General features: G+C 39.0%; 1 protein-coding gene across 2 annotated transcripts; it reads right to left on the reverse strand.

Moving 5' to 3' along the window:
* Positions 1 to 2,023: 2,023 nt before the first annotated feature.
* Positions 2,024 to 20,538, reverse strand: RNMT (RNA guanine-7 methyltransferase). Of its 2 annotated transcripts, none has more exons than XM_033054524.1 (11): positions 20,444 to 20,538; positions 18,815 to 19,078; positions 16,526 to 16,658; positions 14,933 to 15,055; positions 12,868 to 12,983; positions 11,121 to 11,302; positions 10,360 to 10,524; positions 9,125 to 9,242; positions 7,352 to 7,453; positions 5,876 to 5,909; positions 2,024 to 3,802 (listed from the first exon to the last, which is right to left on the reverse strand). In XM_033054524.1, the coding sequence occupies exons 2-11, from the start codon at positions 19,046 to 19,048 to the stop codon at positions 3,765 to 3,767; spliced, it is 1,245 nt and encodes a 414-aa protein (XP_032910415.1). In that variant the 5' UTR covers positions 19,049 to 19,078; positions 20,444 to 20,538; the 3' UTR covers positions 2,024 to 3,764. The 2 variants fall into 2 exon arrangements, with proteins under 2 accessions (XP_032910415.1, XP_032910425.1); XM_033054534.2 differs by having other exon boundaries at positions 20,428 to 20,497.

The raw sequence follows: 20,538 nt of genomic DNA on the forward strand, positions 1-20,538 counted from the left end.
CAGCTTTCCCTCCCTGCCCAGGCTGTGCCACTGCCTCCAGCTTTCCCCCCATGCTGGTGCTGCCCCGATGTTGCCGGGCTCACCCTAGCCCGGCGTTGGCCCACTGCTGCCGCCGGGCAGGCTCTGCTCAGGACTGTTGCGGGCTCACACTTCTGGGTTGGCAAATTTCACAACTTTGTCCATTATATAAGGCACACCAGACTATAAGGCACACTTCCGGGTTCAGGGAAAAATTTTATAGTCATGAAATTACTGTACATGTTTTCTGGCTTCTATTCCCAGCTCATGCATTTCACCACCTAGCTGAGGGAAGACAAAATGACCTACAAAGTTCAGTTGCCCTTTCTGATTTCCCTTAATGTATAAAGCGAATTTGAAAATGGAACCACTTAATTGGTGCAGCATCCCCTATCACTTCTCCAACTTCTTAATTCAGGAGATTACCAAAATTCCTTCCATTGCAAAAATTCATCCAACTCAGATGATTTTAGCACTCCCCATCTTCAATGTCTCATCAGCAGTCCTGAGAACCTAAATGCTCTGCTCGCCTTTAATTGCTTCTCTAAAGTCATATGGTGCTCCTGGAAAGACACATACTTACCAGGAAACGTTGCAGGGCTATGGTCTTGCTGGAGTCATGGAGAAATGGTGAAATTACTTGTATGACTGGAGTCCTGCATTGGAGAGATTTTTTTACAGAATAAGGACTAAAGAGATGACAAGTACAGGTGATATCATAGTGGCTGTTGGCTACAAGACACCTGAACAGAGAGAAGTGGATGAAGTTCTCTACAAGCAGCTTCACATCTAAAGCCCTGGTCCTCAACAGCTACAGGAGGGGTAACACAGCAAGATAAAAGAAATTAAGAAGGTTCCAGAAGAGCATCAATGACTTCCTGACCAAAGTGATAGAGGAACCAGAGATGCTCTGCGGGACCTCATGCCACCAACAAGTAGTTTGTTGAGGATGTGAAGGTCAAAGGCTACCTTGGTTGCAGTGAGCATGAGATAATGGAGTTTAGGATCCTGGGATGCATTAGCAGAGCAAAAACCAAGCACAACACTGGTCCTCAGAAGAGCAGATATTTGCCTCTTCAAAGGTCTGCACTGTGGAATCTGACGGGATAATGTCCTGGAAGAAAGGAATTCAATAAACCTGATAATTATTCCAAGATCACCTCCTCCAATATCAAGAAAGGTCTGTCCCCATGAATTGGAAGTTAGGCAAAAATGCCAGGAGACCCATGTGGATGAACAAGGAGCCACTGACTAAATTCGGACACAAGAGGAAAGCACACAGAGGGTGGAAGGACAGTCAGGTAACCGACAAAAGCCCACCCGGAATTAAATCAGGTCAGAGATTTACAAGACAACAAGAGCTTCTATAAGTGTATGGATTAAAAAAAAGGAAGACTGGAGAAAAAGTGCAGAATGGGACAGGGACACCTGTGCCACAGAGCATGGAAAACGCAAACATCTCAAATGCTTTCATACCTCTGTCTTTACACAGAACAATTCCTTTCAGGAATCTCAGGCCTGGAGACCAAAACCAAAGATTGGAACAATGAAGATGTGTGCTCAGTTGCAAAGGATTAGATCAGGACATACTTAAGCAAGTTAAACATGTCTAAGTCCACAGGCAGTAATCTTATCAATGCATTCAAATACCCACAGGGAGCTCGTAAAGACGGGTCCAGGGCCTTTTCTGTGTGCCCAGTGACAGGACAAGATGCAGTGGGCATACACTGAAACACAGGAAGTTCCCTGTGAACACCAGGAAACTTTTACTGTGACAGTGAACAAGCACTGGCACAGGTTGCCCAATGAGGTTGTGGAGTCCTCACCATTGGAGCTGTTCAAAAGCTGTCTGGATAAAGTTTTGGGCAACCAGTTCTGGGTGAACATGCTTGGGCAGGGGTGGGGGTTGGACCAAATAACCTCCAGAGATTCCTCCATACTAAATCTTTATGTGATTATGTGACTGACATGTTAAGATTCACTTAAAAGAGGAAAGACACGCCACCGTACTCCCTCTGTTTTTATTATTATTTCTTCCAAAAATAGCATAACAATGTATTTCCAAATGAAATTTAATACAAGAAATCCAACAAAACCAGCTTTGATGCACACAAATTTCAAAGAAACATTTCAGCACTTCTAAAGTGCCATAATTTTTAGCTACTTTCATAAGTACTTATTCTAGCAGACAAGAACATCTTGTCTTAATTTCAGCAGAACTGACAGATTCTACTACTTCACTGAAGGTTACAGGTGTTCTAGACGATAAAAAGTAGAAGTCATGGAGGAAAGTACAACCTAATAACAGGGGGAAAAACTTATAATTTGAACATTTAAGTCTTAAAAGAAATGTTCTTTTCTAGGTTTGCTATAGCTTTTCAAAATACTCATGTACCAACATCATTTCAGATCTATGTTCAATTTATTAGGCAACAGCAGCCATCAGTACTGTTAGCCCAAAATTGGAGAGAAACAACATGAAGTATTCAGACCTTCTGAGTAATAGGTGGCTACAAGCACATGGAAAGTTGAGCAAACACTGCACAGAAATCCCTAAGCCAGCTCAAAGATACTAACAAGCAGTTATGATGGTAGTTTGGCACAGTTCTGCCTACTGGTATCATCTGATTACATTCCCAAACAAAATATGTGGTTCTAATCTGGGGATTGTTACCCATAGGTACCAGAGTGTATATGCATATACACAGCCCTCCTCTCCAGACGGAACTGCTAGTATCCTCAAATATTACACAAGCTCCCCTTTTGGTTCATGATCCATGACATGACCATGTTTTCAATGCCTTAATACTGCAATGAGGTTCTCATCACCACCAACAGCTCATCCTATTGCCGAGCCCATTTGGAATTTTATGAAACAAAAAACAAAGACATCCTAAGATCTGTCTAGTAAGTTTCAAGAAACACTAAAACTATTGAAAAGTCAGAAGAGTCTTTAATAGAATAAAAAATGTTCAGTAATCTAACTTAAGATCTAACTTAATCAGCTGCTACTGATTACCACATCCATATTTGGAAAAGAAAGTAGAAATTTAAAACGTTAGAAATTGAGTACTTTCAGAGCAGTTTTGTACAGAACAAACTCCTTTAATCTTAAAAGCACCATGAAGTGACACTACATATCAGCAAGCAGGAAAAACAAGAACATCATGGGATTCTATCATGTAAACTACACCATGAATGCCACTAAGGTAGATTTACAATGCAGGCTTGAGCACAGCACAGAGGTTCTCAAACTGAGTAATTTTTTGTTCTGCATGCAATGTAGACATACCCTCTATGCTGAACAGGTCTCATTATGAATTAACTGATCTCTGCAGAACAGTATTTAGGCCCTCATTTTGCATTATCGAAGTCAACATTCTTCCATCAACTTCAGAAAGTGCAGGGTCAGGCTTGTAATCACAAACATACTTCTACAAACAAAACATTTGTTTCTAACAAAGTTATGTGAGCTCAAACACAGGTTTTGAGAGTATGCAGATTGCTTACAAATGCTTAAAAAGACTGGTTCAGAATCTTTCTTATATACACACACACAAGTCCATCTGTCACAGACAGGCAATGTAACTCTGAATCACGAGCTTGCTCTAGTTTTTGGTAGTGTCCTGCACACGTCTGACAATTAAAAAATAAAAAATAAAAAAATAGTTGCCACAATGGATTTCTGATCATTCCAACTTGCACATGGATATGATCTCTTCTTGCTGCATCCAGTATGTGGAGTTTCATGGCTGCTTCTCAAATGCAAATACCAAGTAAATACCTAAAAAAGAAAATAGTATTTAAAGTTTCAGGTTTCTTGGTGACTCAACTAAGTTTAAAACATGTAACCAGGTTGATCTTATGCCCAAACAACCTCTTAGCAGATTATTGAAATTAAAAAATGTCTTATGGTTTTCCAGTTAGTAACTCTAGCATTCCACTCTAGTATAGTTTACATGTTTTCGGAAATATGAATGAAATTCATAAATTACTGTGCCATTCTACATATAATGAACATTCACTAGTACATAAAAAGTCAAATGCAAGTTAAGCTTAAGGACTCCTTCACACATGCAGCAATAGACTATCAGGATTGTAACTATTAACTTCATTTTTTAATTGAAAAGTAAATGAATTAATTATACATATTATCAATTTTGCTCTTTTAAATTTTGATGGACAAAGATGAAATTATAGCATTTTTCCAAGTCCAGAACAGTATGATTCTATTAATGGATACTTGTACAGTCCATACTAGCACCTTCAGAAAACTCTTAGCTGGCATATACAGTAAATTCACGAATACAAGCCGCACGGAGTATAAGCCGCATATCCGGTGTGTTGGCAACATTGATGTCTTTGTCAATAAATAAGCCGCACCCGGAATATTAGCCGCACTTTAGTTCGCCGCGAACTTTCACAAAGTCGTCATTTAGTAACACAATCGCGGGATCGCCGGGGCTTACTGGCTTACTGCCGACCTCAGAAACATTGTTTCCAAGTGAAAAAAGACACACCCTTTATTTACAAGCCGAAAAAGACAGGAACAATAGTATGGTCATTTTGCGAGCATTCCCAATGGATCCGCGTTGCCTTTAAACAGCCGCTCAGCCGCGCAGGCAGGCAGCTGAGCTCCGAGCGGAGCCACATCTCCGTGCTGGCACAGGAGCGGCCGCTCTGGTCCTCTCCCTGCGGGCTGAGCGGCTCCCCCAGCCCTCTCCCTGTGAGCCCAGCCAGCCCCGCAGCCGCACAAGACTGAAAACACTTTAAAAAGTACAGAGAAATATCACACACTTTTATTGAACTGCCGAGGTAACTCGCCGAGGTAACTCACCCCGATAACAACCCCCGCCCCTCAGTAACGCCGCCATCCACAGGCAGGCAATAAGCTGTTCTCTGATTGGTTCATCATCGGAACAACGGGAAACCATGGATTTCAAAGTGTTTCAGCTTGGGACTGGACTGGTATGATACTAGGTAAGGGCAGATATCACATTTTTGTTCATAAATTAGCCGCACCCAAATATTAGCCGCACTTCCGGGTTTCCACCAAAATTTTTGTCTAATTGCTGCGGCTTGTATTCGTGAAATTACTGTAATCTATGTTAGGTATGCCAGAGGTTCCTGTGCTCTATGCCAGACAGATATGTTAAACCAGTTACTTGAGACCACAGGTCTAATTAAACATTCACAGATTTCCTCTTGAATTCAAATTTTATTTTAACGAATGAGGTGCCATAGTTACTTGCAAATCTTTCAAGACAAGTTTATCAGACATTCCTCACCAACAATGCAAAGTTCCATGTAAGGAACAAGGTGTGCTTATACTCTTATCAGAAGCTCAATACTCCAAATGTTTCTGGAAAAATAGACCACTTAGGAAACACAGTAATCAAAGACCTTTTAAAGGTATAAATCTTTATTTTAGGTATGAAAAGGTATAAAATGATATTAAAAGTCCCTCTCACATAATTGAGATAATACTTCTAGATTGCTGGAATTTATGTCTACCTTATAATTCATAGATTCAAAAATTAAGTAATAATTTAAGAAAGCAAAGTGAAGATTTTTCTCACCTGTGCAGTAAATAGTATTTTTTTGTTTTTAAGCTATTAACAGAACCAGTGTAATGGTCTGCAAAAATGCAAATCCTGGTTGGCTGCACTTAGGCATTTCCCTCCCAATTTTCTGAGATGTGCACACTACATAATCTATACACAGACATTTTGAATTACACAAATAACCACATCTTATTATATTTAAAATCTGGATTTTCTTCCATGACTAACAGGCTATTCTACACACTTTTCAAAGCAGTCATTCCGTCAATACTGTTTTCAAAATCATGACTTACTTGTTGCTTCCCATTCAGACTTACTCAAGGTTCCCTAGAAGGGGACAAAAAAACCCACAGTTTCAACAAAAAATAAGGAAACAATAAAACACTGATTTAGCTCCATCTTTCACTGACCAATGTCTAACCATCCACAATGACAGGCTATTTAAGGGCAAGAAAAGCATTACTGTGGACCACAGATATTTATAACTCAACTATGATGGTCTGGAACTGGAAGACCCAGATAATGGAACACACCTACATTAAACAGGTAGAGGAGAATGCATGAACAGTCTGTTGGTCTGGATGCCTCTGCAATGCAGAGCATGCCTGTGTCCATTACCACACACAGTGTGACCTGACCTGGCTCCAGCTGCTGTTCAGACCAAGATGTCCAGTATTTGTGCAGAAGTCAGGAAAAGGTCCCATAGTACAGAAAAGGCCCTATACTATGGTGCTGCCACCTTCCTCAGGAACACTGCCTGCCTCCACCTAACAACATCCCACAGGCACAGAAAGGCTGTTTGCAAGAGACTCTCACCTTCCCTGACACATCCTGGAAAAACAGCCTGCCTTCCAGCCTACGAAACTCCCAGCTCAGCTGATCAGATGAAAGCAGGGTAAGCCACAAATAAAAAGTTGCTGTCATTTACCCCACCACTTAAGAAACATAAGGCAATGACAAGAAGCTGATTTTCTGCTCTGCCCACTCCATCCCTATCCAAGGAGTCCTCACCAGGGCCATAATTTAGTCCATATGCTACCCACTGACCAAATAGTTCACCTTTTAAAACAGCACTTGGTAACAAATGTCTTTGGTCTGACTTGGTCAAAGCCAATGTTCTTATGTCATGTTCTTAAGCCTACTTCTTAAAACAGGCATTTTTTCTTTTCTTTTCAAAAATATTTTAATTTCAAATGTGGAGAGCAGGGTTTTTTTCTCTCTTGATGCAGGATACATGCAGTAAGAGGACTACATCTTCAAGAATTCAGAACACGAACAGTAGATGAATCAATGATTCAAAAAAAAAAAAAAACCAAACGACAAAACCAAGTGGAAAAACTTTAAGCTGATCACCCTCATGCTGTATTGATGAAAATGAAAAGAATGATTTCAAATATATACAGTGTTATGAAGAAAGCTTTGAAATCTCCCATCATAGGATTGGAACTAAAGCTTTAAATCAGTATTGTGAAGATCCAGAAATATAAGAAGATTCCTCAAATTCAGAACAGTTAGAAAATACAGTTGTCAAGTAAGACAGAAAAAATATCCTTTCCCTTCTGCATTATTACAACTTTCTTAACAAATTAAATGAATCCCTGAGTATGGGATATAAATTAAATGAACCCCTCAGCCCTGCAGCTCTACAATTTTTCATAAGACTCATACCCTCTTCACTGCAGTTGAAATAAAGCAGGCATCACAGTTTGAAAGATCAGGACCTCAATTTTAAAACACCATTATCTCCAATGAAGTATAAAGAAACTTACCAATGGTAACTTTGCTTTGCCATCTTTGATAAACTCGTTTGCATGCTCATAATCATCAGGTTTATCAGAAACAAGCCTAGAATCACCAAGTGTAGAATATGGCTGGAGAACACAGAACAAAACATTGAGCAGTGAGATACATTAACCACATCAAGTAAAGGGTTTGTCACAACACAGTCCACAACAGAGGTCAGTAAGTCTTAAAAATATTTTAAATTTAGGTTGTTCCTTTACAGCATCCTCAGGAACAGGTCTGATGTTCCCTACTTACCAGAAAAGCTGACACCCAAGAATTATAAATTAAGTTTTATTTTATGTCTCTAAAGCAGGGGAAACAGAGTAACTTTAAACACTGTCCTTCATGTACAATTCATTAACAGCATTACCCAGATATACCTTCTTTTAGAAGAGCAACTATACCACCATCTCTTCAGCAGAAGTACTAAGAAATGGACAACTACAATTACAAGTAGAACAATTAAAATGCTTCAATAACACACAAGTTGTAAAAGAAGGATACAACGGGTTCGTCAAAACTAAGATTCACTTAAGGATCCCAGTTACTAGTGATCTGTGCAAATAAATCTGCTTGTAAAAATTCAGTCCTCAGCTGTAAGTGGCCACTACCTTAAAACAATTCTCACTTTCCTAAGAAGGAAGATGGTAAGTCAAAAGTTGTCTCTGTGCTACTGCAAGTGTGAGCCCATACACAGGACCATCACTTTCAACAAATGCAGTCAAGTTGCAGTCTGTGACTCAGCTGAACAGTCACCAATTACTTGATTTGAGAGCTTTCTGCTGAAGAATTCTACTGTTTCAGGGAGGAGGGAAGCACAGAGAACTGCAAGTAAAACAAAAGCCTCAGAAGTGGCCTGGAAAAGTTTCTCTGAAGCTGCTAAAGTTATCAAGGGTAAGAGCCTGAGGATAAAAAAAAATGCAAAAACATTGGGCAAAACCATATGCTCAGTTACAATTAAGTACCATTTTCTTCTAGGAATGCAGACTGTCCTTTTATTCCTACAAAGACTCCTTTCTGTCTTTTCAGTCAATATTCCTTGCACAAAGATCCAGCTTTCAGTCTCAGCTGAGGAAGAAATGGATTACAGTCACCACCATCTAACACTTGCCATGGTTCTTGGGCTTCTGTTTGCTACTTCACAAGAACAGAAACTTGCCTCAAGATTCAAGTTTTGAAGATAATATTTCAATAATCTATTGGGTTGGACCTATGCTGGACCAAGACAAGAGTGTGAGGAGGAAGGAGAGGCAGAGTTATGAACAGACCACAATTCTCCCTTCCCCTGCAGAGGAAGGGAGAGGAGGTAGAAAGGTCATGAGTGAACAAATGAAGCTGAGCCTGGGAACAAGGAGCGGGTGAGACAAAGGTGTGTTTTTAGGCTTTCATGTTTCTCACCTTTCTACAGCATTTTTTTTTTGCAATTAATTAAATTAGCCTTCCGCAAGTTCAGTCTGTTTTGTCTGTGACAGTAATTGCTAAGCAATCTCCTCGTATTTATCTTGACCCATACTTTTTTTTTTTTTTTCTTTTTTCTCCCCCCATCCTGCTGGGAAGAGGGAACAAGAGTGCAGGTCAGTGGGTGTCTGGCAGCCAGTCAAGGTCAACAACCAGAGTCAAACTCAGTCCTAGGAACTAATGCTTTCTATTGGTAGCCCTTAATTAATTGCAAGACATTCACAAAGGGAATTCAGTGATTGCACAAAAATTAACATACATAAAATGCTATTAAAATCAAACAAATCAACTCAATTTACCTCCAAGGCCTGCATTCTCCTTAACAGCATTTTATGCTCATCGTTCTTGATTTTTTCTTCATAGAATTCCCGAAATGTCATTTTGTAGACTAATTTCATACCATGCTTCTTTGCCATTCTGTCAAAATAATCAGCTTTATTAGGTAAGCCACAAAATTACTGTAGTTTTATTTCCAAAGGAACAATTTTAAGCTACAGTGACATCTTATGGTATTCACTAGGATTACATTTTTTTTACAACTTTTTTCTCTTAGTAAAGACATTTAAATGAAAATAGCTGCAGTTCCACCACAAACTGTATTTATTTTCTTAAAATTAGGACAACAAAAATCTACACAGAAGTATTTTACAAACATCTGAACTGAAAAGGTCTCTTCTAAAATACAAAAGTTTCATGTGGACTTCCAGAAAGATTACACTTTTCCCTGGAGCATATATCATGTCAGATATTATAAATATACATAGAGAACTTCTTTCTATTGTATTTAGTGGCTAACATCAAATTATATGTAGACACCGTGAACATGCAACACTGAAGTTACAGCTGTCAGTGACAGATGCTGTTATTTTTCACAGACAACTACAAACGAAGTTGTTGAACAGACTCAGAAGGAAAGTTTAGTACTGTTTAACCATATTGAGCTTCAATGGTCAGAAAAAACCCAGTATGGAAAGATTTTTCAGTACCTCAGGATACAGCTGGCAAAACCAAATCTGAGGTCACAGAGAGGTAACAGAAAAATACATGCTTACAGATGAAGATCATTTAGATGAAGAAGAAAATTCATCATAGCAAAAATCCTATGAACATCTAAGGAAAGGTGGAAAAGAAAGAGGCACCATGATGAAGAAGATACACAAGAAAGCTTACAAAAAGACTAAAAAAGGAAAGAAATCCCTCAAAAAGTTGCAATTAAAGAAGAAAAAGCTGACAATTCTAAAGGTCTGCTGACAGATCCAATACATCAGATCAGATGTTCCCTTGTGAGACAGAGTTTAAGTCCTCACAGCTTCTGACCAGAGTATCTTCAGAGTTCAAAGGACAGATTACAGTTGTGGATGGAAATGCAAGAAACCTCTGCATTTGAAGCAACAACAAAAAATTAAGAACTGAAAAATATAGTAAGAAAGCCAAACCATAATTTTCTGCAAACATTATGCAATGACACAAACTAAACAAATGTTTATTATGTTCCACAGCTTTTATTGTATAATGAATTTAAAACTTAACTTACTCTTCCAGTAAGGGAAAGTATACCAAAAACTCAGGGACATCAACCACTTCTTCCAAGTGAAAATCATACTTGCAGCCAAATAAGGGGTAGTCTCCCTTCTTTTCAAATTTCACATTGTACACATCATTCCCAAATGAATTTGTTTCTGAAGCTTCGAGTCTCTTTCTATAGAATGAGATATAAACAAACATTTATTGACCAGTATTTAACAGGCAGAGAAAATGACACATAGGAAGCCTGAAAGTGTTTCTCCCAGTAATACTCAGTGATCTCTCTAGTTTGCCACTTCCCTTATCTCATAAGGCAGCGAAACAATGAAATTAAGCAGCATACTGGGTTTCAACATGCTATCATTTCCATACAACATATGAAGGAGTAATTGGACCTAGAAGATGAACATTTAGCCCAGTCACATGGACAACCTACATGGACAAGACAGGTTTCTGGAAACAACCACGAAACCTCGACAGTTTTTCCCCAGGCTGTGGTCATTTTGACACTATTACTATTGACAGAGGGATGAAGTGTATGGAGACCTATACTCTTTATCAGAAGAGTCATGAGGACAAGAGACAAGGGTTAGAATTGCTTTACCTGTTTGAGTCAAATTCACAAATGAGATTTTTTTTTACTAGAATACAAAATTGTTGCCAAAAAATTGCTTTTGTTTGCACAAACATATTGGAGCACTGCAAGAACACCTATCACTTAACAATGTTTCACAAAGTTTTGGAAGACTAACAGGACATAAGAGTACTTACACAAGTTCAAAGCTATTTGGAGTTGTGCCAATGAAATAACCTCCAGGAGAGAGGTTCCCACAAGCATTTTTAAGCATCATGTCAGCCTGCTCATACGTCTCAAATGAATAGTGGTAAACAAATTGACAGCTGCAAATGTCAAAACGCATATCTGGATCACTGTACTTAGAAGACAAGAGATCCTGAAACAGATAAAAAAGAAAAAAAATACAGAAACAAGTATGATCCATTTAAATCTTCTAACAAATATACTACTTCCATAATTCTTTCATTGAATTCTCTGAAGTTCCTTCTTTCAGCTCCCATTCCTTTACAAATTCAACAAAGACAAGATGAAAAAGAATAAGAATAAGCTCTCCCCTACACAAAAAGCCATACACAACATTTAAAAACAAGAATGCACACATATTTCAAAGTTATAATGTCCTCAATTTTTTTTGGTGTTGTCAAGTAACACTGGTACACCTGAAAGACCAAAACTTATAGTTTCCAGAAGTACTTTACTGCTGGTGTTTTATAACTAGCCACTGTTTGCCTGGAAAAAAAATTTCTGCAATAAAATGAATTTTAATTCACTAAGTCTCTGTAATGAAAACTGAATCCATTAAACATGCACTTGAGAGAAGGGATTGTTTCAAATGTGGTAGTTTGCCCTGTCCAATGAGTTGCACTTGTCTGTATTCATCTGTATTCTCACCCATGTTTATCACCAGCACACTGCTCTCCATCCCAGACCAAGTAATTAAAATCTGAAGAACTTGAAGGCCTTGGAATTTGTCAAGTTAAAGCTTACTTTGACACTGTACTCAGCAAACATACAGAAAGACAGGAAAGTGAGAAAAAAAGGTGGGAAGAATTAGATTTTGCAGAATATACAACATTCATCATAGAGACCCAAAGTCAGGGAAATTAACTTTTGTGTGCAAGGACACACAGAACAAAGCACGCAATAGAAAATACATATGCATGTAAGACTAAGCTGTAAAAGCAACATGAAAATATCCCTTTCCTTCCTGGTCAAGTTTCTCTTCTCTCTCCCCCAAGTTGAGAGATGACATGAATCTGCAACAGACTATTTCTCAGAAGAAGAAAAGGCAACCAAGAATTCAAGCAAACAACCCTTTACGCAAGGTTGAGAACAGGTTCAGCTTTTCCACAGATACACTGGAAACAAGTAGGTTTTGTCTCTCAGTCTCCATCAGCAGAGTACTCTCAGCCCTTCCAGAGAGCAAAAGCTGTTCTAGCTACAACACTGTCTCCTAAGCCTCAGCCATGTATTCATCACTGCCTCCAGACAGTCTAAGAAACCTGCTCTATCACACTAGTTTTAAAGGTATCTATTACAGTAACCAAAATGCCACTAGAAAGGAAAAATTCTAAGTGTACAAGTCAAATCAGAAAAGGCCATTTATTTATTCCAGTATTCACCAAAATAGTTTCCAATATCCCCTGTTGTCTTACAGAACTCCAAAGCTAAACAGTCATTCTGTTCCCCTTGTCAAGCAAAAGATAGTGAAAGTACCAGATTTACTACCTGGAAAAGACATTCAGGCTTCAGCAATGAGACATTATACAACAGCAGCAAAATGCACCTAAGCACATCTTAAGCAACCTTCCAGTAACCCCTACAGCTGATTCTCCTGGTAGTACAATAATCCAATCTTGAAAAAACATATACCCAAAATGTCACAGCACTGCCAGAAAGAACACTAAATCTCCAAAATATTACAAAGCACAGGAACTGTACCTTGGTGCTATCTGCTTGTATGAATTCTGCATCAAAAATATGTTCATTATACCGACATCGGGATTTCATTTCTTCATAGCGGTGCTTGCACTGTTGCACAGAAATGTCAGCAATATCTATATATGGAAAAATAAATACAATAAATTAAATTTTTAAAAGTGTGCACACTGCTCCCCAGGAAAGAAAACTGGAATAATTACTGGAACACAGACGGTACAATATGGCAGGATTAAAAAAAAATTATCTTCAGTTCCATTAAAACAGCTCAGTTCCCTGGGATTCTTAATATTCTTAAAAATATAAAAGATATTGAAATGCAATTACAGTAATTTCACGATTACAAGACGTACTTCCGGTTGTCAGCAACTTTTTGTTCTTTGTCCATACATAAGCCGCACCTGATTATAAGCCCTACATTACAATACAGAGAGTGATAAAAGGTATCTATTCTATCACCATCTGTTGAGGGTGGGGGCAGTGATCCTTATCTCCACCGCAGATACTCTGCTAATAGGTCATCCATTGAAACCAGGCAAGGCATTGTTCTTTATCTTTTCACACCCCATCCTTCCTCCAGCGAATCATTTTCAGCTAATGGCCCATTGAGTCCCACTGTGTGACTGATAAAATTACTGCATCCCATTGGAAGTTGTTCCAGCCAGGGGGAAGAGCCCAACATTTCTTACCAAGATAAAAACAGAGGTTTTGGGACACTAAGGGAGCCCCTTTCTCCACTGGACTCCAGAGGGAAGCTGGATTTCTCCACATCACCACTGGACCTCCAGAGGGAAACTGCACCTTCTACAGGAGCACTGCTTCAACTGAATCACATCTGTCACTGCAGGAGGATGCAGCCACCATTTAATGGGACTGCTACCAACACCCTGCCTGACGGGGTGTCAGGTTGTACTCTGACTTTGTCAGGGTTTGGAGTTTGTTTCTTTGTAGTATTGTATTTCTATTTTAATTTGCCTAGTAAAGAACTGTTATTCCTAATTCCCATATCTTTGTCTGAAAGCCCCTTGATTTCAAAATGATAATAATTTGGAGGGAGGGGGTTTACATTCTCCATTTCAAAGAGAAGCTCCTCCCTTTCTCAGTAGACACCTGTCCTCCAAACTAAAACAGCAACTTTTCGTTCTTTGTCAATATATAAGCCTCACCTGATTATAAGCCGCACTTCAGGTTCGGACCAAAATTTTAGTCAAAATGGTGCAGCTTATAATCGTGAAATTCCTGTATTTCTGATATGTCACATCATAGGAATTTTTTTAATTCTAAGATTGCTTCTTTCTCAGCCATTGAGTTCCTAACAATATGCAATAAATTTGCCTAAGAACTTTGTAATTAGATTGATTAAGTGTATTTGAATACTGCCCACTGAATAACGCAAGAAAGAACTGTAAAATGTGAAGCATCCAAAACAATTCCCACTGAAAGGGTTTTAGGGAATTTTAGTACCTATTTAAATTTGGAGTTAAATAATACTTCCTCTAATTATCCTTAGCATACTTTTTGAGAAAAGGGAAGATGGTATCATTCTCCCAACACCTAAGCCAACTATTCAGACAAGAATTTTTTTTAATCAGCTTTCAGCTCTTCCCTGTTTCTGAGACTGAAAATCTTTAGTTAATTGTAACACACACGACCATTTTTGCTCACAACATTGGGGGGGTTATTTGTTTTTTTAAATGCAACTCTCCTGTATGTGTTTCAGAACAATGAAAAATACTATGAGAGACTACATGTGGGAGAAAAGATGTAAAATAGAAAATGTCAGTCTTTTCCCCAGGCCCCCTTTTTGCCCAAGGCAACCTGAGGCAATGGTGTTTTTCTTTAGTGATACCAGTTTTTATTTAGGAGTTGAACTGAAAGCTAAATATTGATGATTCTTATATTTCTGCTGGCAGTCAAGCTGTATCTTCAGATTAAAAGACAAAACATAACTTCTTGCACAAAAGGTGTTCATTACATTCTTTAATTGACTGGAAAAAAAGAAAAAATACTGGAGATGTACTTGGTTTCCCATAAAACCTGATGCACCTCCCCTAGAAAGTAATCTTACCAGTACAGACGAGTTTTTTAATTCTGCCTTTTTTCCACTTCAGTAAGTCTCCACCTTTCCCACATCCTAGATCCAGAACAGTTATATCACTCTTCTTCTGTCGTACCCGGTCTATAAATTCACCTAGGGAAAGAAAACACCAGGAGCATATAACCACATCTCTGCACCTAATCTCTGTACTTGTATTGCACCTAAAACACTAAAAAACCAAAAAAAGTTAAGAATTTTAAAACACCTCAGACCTTACTTTGCCTATAAACCTTCTTAATGTTACAAACTTAAATCTCTTTTCTTTGTAGAAGGATGAAGGGAACTGTATGCTTTCAAAACTGTGGAGATGAATATTTTCTGTGCTAAGTGTGCTCTGCATGTAACTTGACTGAGGCTCTGAACTGTTTCCCTGGTTAAGGCAAAAATGCACATGGCTAAACAACCACCCTGTACATGATGAGGGAAACAGGGTTCTCTTCATTAGCATTATAATGAAGGCAGATGTTATTTGAAAGTATGGGACAGCCTTTTGCAAGTAGTAAAAGCCAATTAAATGCATCAGCCACAACATCTCCTTCCAGTCACCTCACAAAAATGCATAATGTTTTTCACTCACGCTCCCAGGCCTTGCAATAACAGTAGCTACTCTTTTGCTGTCTTTCTACCCTACATACACCGGTTACATTTTTTCTTCTCTCAGCGCTGTCTAGATTGTCTCTGCTCTGACTGATGTTGGCATATTATGTAAAACGTATCAGCATGCTAGCAACTTTTCTTCACAGTAGGAGACATGAAATATGTTTTGATACAACTGCTATAAAGCCACACTGCTCAAATTCTTTATGACAGAAAGGCTTCAACACACACTTCAGCAACAGCTTTATAGAAACCTAAATATTGTTTCTAACTGTTCTGATACAACACAACAAAAAGCAGCATGCTAAGACAAATGGTGCCAACATCTCCTGGCACAGATCCCTCTTCATGAACCTGTGGTGCTGTGCTGATGATTCTCTTCTTTGTTGGCAGATATCTGATGGCTTTGTTTCCTCAATTTGGAATTAATTTGTGGAACAGCAGACTTTGCCTTTAAATAAAAACCCGCTGATTCTTAAAGAACTACATCCTTTAGTTTTCCATCTTTTCAATCACTGACTATGGCTAATAAAAAAATATGTATGCATCCAACCTTCCAGCAGATCTGCTCCACTAGGATCTGAGTAGAGACTGCTTTGGGAAAATGCCTCAAAAATTATTTGAGATAGATTAAGCTGCTCTTGTTTGAATCTAAGAACACTTAAATAATTTATTTAAAACTGTACTTTTCTCTTTAAAAATGTCATGGAGAAGAACAGTTTCCAGTATGAACTTTTTAAGTCACTTGACTTTTAAAACTTAAGCATATGCTTGGCATTCCAACAATACAAAACACTATCACAGAGATTCAAAAGAAATATAGACATTTTATTGCGGCTGGAAAACTTACTGCGTACTAGGAGACAAAGTGTCATACTCAACATCAGAAAACAGAAAAAGTTACATTTTAGTGCAAAAATTAGTTACATTTTAATCATGTCTGAACAATCAATTAAGGAAGCTTACCAATGAGGACACTTTTGGTCCAATTATTAAAGTTTCGGAGGTAGAATATGCGAGACTGGCTACGTTTTTCCAATCCAACTTCTTGAAGCTCATTATAATGTGCAGCTACAGCTTGCCCATGGCCAATCACATGCTGCAGAAAGGAAATCACACCACAGAAGGAACAGATTCAAGCAGTGAATTCTTCTTATTATTTTGTCATTTAATCAAAAGACGTGTTCAAGTATTTAAGAAAGCAACCAAGCAATACTATGAAGAGCAACATCATTACAAAGAGATTTCCCTTATCTGTATCTGGTATGGATGCCAATATTTCAATTAGCACATTAATACTCACAAATTTAATCCCCTTTTCAGTTCATTCAAGCAATTTTTGGAAGATAGATATTGCCTGGCATCTTTCCTTCACAGAAATACTTTCTTTCTCTAATATTCTCAACCACTCTCAAAGAACTCATTTTATTCTTTTTAAGTCTGGGACCAAAGAAGAGGATGTTCCTTCTCAAGGAACTTTAAGCCTCTTCAAAGAGCCTGTTTCAGAAATTCAGTGTTTTCATCTGACAGAAGTGTATAAACTGCCAATTTAACGAAAATGCCAACTGGCTGATGTCACACTGCAGTCCAAGTGGACCCTACTGACAGAGCTTTAAATACATCACGATAAAGGAATGACAGAAATCATTTGACAACATATTCCATCTAAAGCTTAAGAGTTAGCTGCAGAAATGTCTCTGATTTAGCCTTAACTCAAAACACTCCAAGAGACTTCTGTCCAGCCTTCGCTTTAAAACTTCTCTTTCCTGTTATGCATACTCCAGATATTATGCTCCCAACACTTCACCACCTTGAAAATAATCTTCAAATATATACATGAAGTGAAAGTAAATTATAAATAAAATCCAAAGTAACAAAACAGAGACAACCAGCATGAACTATGTGAGGTACAAAAGCATTTGAAATAACAGTACAAACCAGAAGCCATTAAAAGCATTCCTAACAGTTCACTACAGAAGTCAATATCCCTGCATCTTACTATTCAAATAGCAGTTCCTCAAGGGAAAAGAAGGTTTGGCTGAGATACGCGAATATGTGAATTCTTCAGTGTTTCATATACTTTTGGTAACATCCAGAATGAACACAGTCTTACTTGTCTGAAATCTCTATAACCTCATCATCTGTTTGTTACCACACTGGGCTGACCAATACTAACATATTTTGACGACCTCTATTCTTTTTCAGGGTAAGCACAGATGGTTCCCTGAATGGCTACTGAAAGTGACAGAAGCTAGAACAGCTGACTCAGACAAGTGTGGGGGACATATTCATACAAACCATTAACACATCTCAGCTGCAAACAGCCATCAGCAACAACATTCAGATGGTGGCAACTACGTTCAGTCATGTCTCTATACCCTTAGGCTATACAAACTCAACGTAGTTCTTGTTCATCTAAGCCTTATTCCCCCTTATTAAAAGGATGAAAGGGTTAATAATGTTTCTACCCCAACAAAGGGCACTCTATTTTGCTAAGTCATATATTAACAACCTGGGAAAATTATGGGCAAAGAAACAAAACATTAGGTCAGACATTTTCAAATTATATTTAAATATCCCAAAAGGATGAACTAGATTGGATGTTAAAGCATCAGTTTCTACAGGCTCATGCATAATAAAGGACAGAATCATGTAAAACATTACCCTTTTCACCCTCCCAGGTGGACATATAAAAGGACATATGTTTTCTGCTGCTTTTATAGTCTTAAAACATGAAGAAGCACCTGTAAGTCTTTCACTACTTCATTTTGCCAACAAATCATACTGAAATTATATCATAGAGGATGCAGTCTGTAGAGTTTTGCAAACTATACAATACCTTAGCCAGGAAACAAAAAGACAAAATTACCTTATGGAAGAACTTCCCAAGCACAGGTAACTATACTAACACACAGATAAACAACATATATGAGATCTGAGTTCAAGATATGGAACTTGGACAAATGCCAGAAAACCCTACACTACACTATCAAATTGTTACCCCATGGATGATGGAACAGTCTTAGAATCAGACTAATCTAAGTATGTGTTGAGATTATCATTCTAATTGCCAGCCCTCTGTCTCCTCTGTGAAGCCCAACATCACTAGTGCACCTGTTACTTTCCTAGGAAACATTTCCATACTTGGTGTTGCATGCTGGCTCACACATGTCTAGCACAAATATTTTCAAAGTTTTCTTGAGCTAAGGTGTCAAAACAAGGATTTGAAAACAGTTCATAACAAATGATACTCACTACTTTCTTAGAAGGCTCATCTTCAGAGTCTAAATTCTTCCTCTTCGCTCTGTTATCCTGATCACCACTATCAACTTGTTTTTCATTTTCAGTGGACTGATCTGTACCTGAAGCAGAACTATTGCCTTCAGCCCCGACACCCAAAGTTGACTCTAAAGCATGAGGTGCTTTCTCCACTTCTTCATCCAAACTCTTCTCTGCTTGCTGTTCTTCTGTCTTGGTTACTTCAGCCATTTTGACTGGTCCACTGATCAGAAGGGAAATCTAGAGGGAAAAGACACAAACCAAGAATTTTCAGTGCTGAATTTCACTTACCCATGGTTACGATTGTGACTTTCAAACATAATATTGGCATTTCACCCTAGGCAACATACAGACTTGAAATTTGACTAGCTGTTTAATAAAGATAGCTCAATAAAATATGTGGAACTTCAAAGTAATCATTAAATAAGTTCGAATTATGATAAATTGTTACTTCTCATTTTAGAGTCATTCCTACGTATCCTTATTGACTCAACTGCCAAATGTTGGTTTTTTCTCTTTCCTTTCCCATAAAAGGTAGCCTACAACTCAACTTCTGTTTAGAAACACAAGCAGACAGGTTCTCTCAAATTAGTAAATTTGTTATTTAAACTGAGATGCTCTGAAATGGATGTCTTCAAATAAAAGATCAAGATGGGTCTTTATGAGGAAATTTTCTTACCAGTTGTGGATTTTCCAGTTTACCAAGAACATCCACTATGCTGTGAGCTTAAGTAATATGTAGAATATTCAGCTACACCTGCATTTCCTCATCTCTACCTCACAAATACCCACACAGGCTGCAGGACTGCAAAAAAGTGCCAATGCAAAAAAGCTCACTTGGTCTCCAGTATATCCCAGCCTTCTGTACATCACTGCTGGGAAGCAGAGCACCTACTTTTTAACAAGGCATGGGAGAGGGTGATTTGGCAATTCTTCTTCTGAAACAGTGGCCTAAATCAGAACAAAAAAAAAAAAAAGGCAAAAATTCTAAATTCTATTCAAATCCACCGTATCCAAGCTCACCTCCTAATGAGGGCCAGAACACATCCACTGAGTGGGCCATTACACAGAGGCACCAAAGCAGCTTTCCTCAAAACAAACAGCCTCAAAGTACGACTTATAAAAATAATTCTTCCACTACTGCACAGCACCTCACTTGGTTTGCGAAGCAGCAGCAGTGACAGCAGACCCTTCCTTATCCTCACCCAGCTGTCCCAAGCAGATGTTTTGAAAGCCTAAACTGTGAAACGATCTGACTTTCGCAACTAGCGATGGCAACCAAGCGCCCAGCAGAAGCAGCAGCTCCTTCAGTCGGAGAGCTGAAAACGTTGGAGCGATGTGGGAATGGCCCCGCCAGGCTCGGGACGCTCCCGCCCCCTTCTTTCTTCCTTCCCTCCTTCCCTCCTTCCCTTCCCCCGTGACGCGGTTGGGAGGCCTCATGGCCTCCGCTCCCGTTAACCGGACGGCGGCGCCCGTCGCTTCTTTGCGGCCCCGCCCGGCCCCACCGTCCGGCGAGGCCGAGGGCCCCCCTTCCGCCGGCGGTGCGCCCGGGGCAGAGAAAGGGGCACAGAGGGAGGCCCAGCACTCACCCAGCCCGGCACTCACCCGGCTCAGCGCTCCGCCATCCCTGTTTGCGGAAGTGACGAACCCCGTCTGTGGGCGTCACTTCCGGGGATGGACCGCCTGGGAAGGGAGCGGGA

This window comes from Catharus ustulatus, chromosome 1, assembly GCF_009819885.2.
Source record: "Catharus ustulatus isolate bCatUst1 chromosome 1, bCatUst1.pri.v2, whole genome shotgun sequence".
Classification (NCBI taxonomy): domain Eukaryota; kingdom Metazoa; phylum Chordata; class Aves; order Passeriformes; family Turdidae; genus Catharus; species Catharus ustulatus.

Coding starts and splice junctions, on each gene's coding strand:
- RNMT (XM_033054524.1), bottom strand. CDS start 19,048: ATGGCTGAAGTAACCAAGACAGAAGAACAGCAAGCAGAGAAGAGTTTG. Junction 12,984..14,932: donor TAAAAAACTCGTCTGTACTG/GTAAGATTACTT, acceptor TTCCATATATAG/ATATTGCTGACATTTCTGTG. Junction 7,454..9,124: donor GGAGAATGCAGGCCTTGGAG/GTAAATTGAGTT, acceptor TGTGTTCTCCAG/CCATATTCTACACTTGGTGA.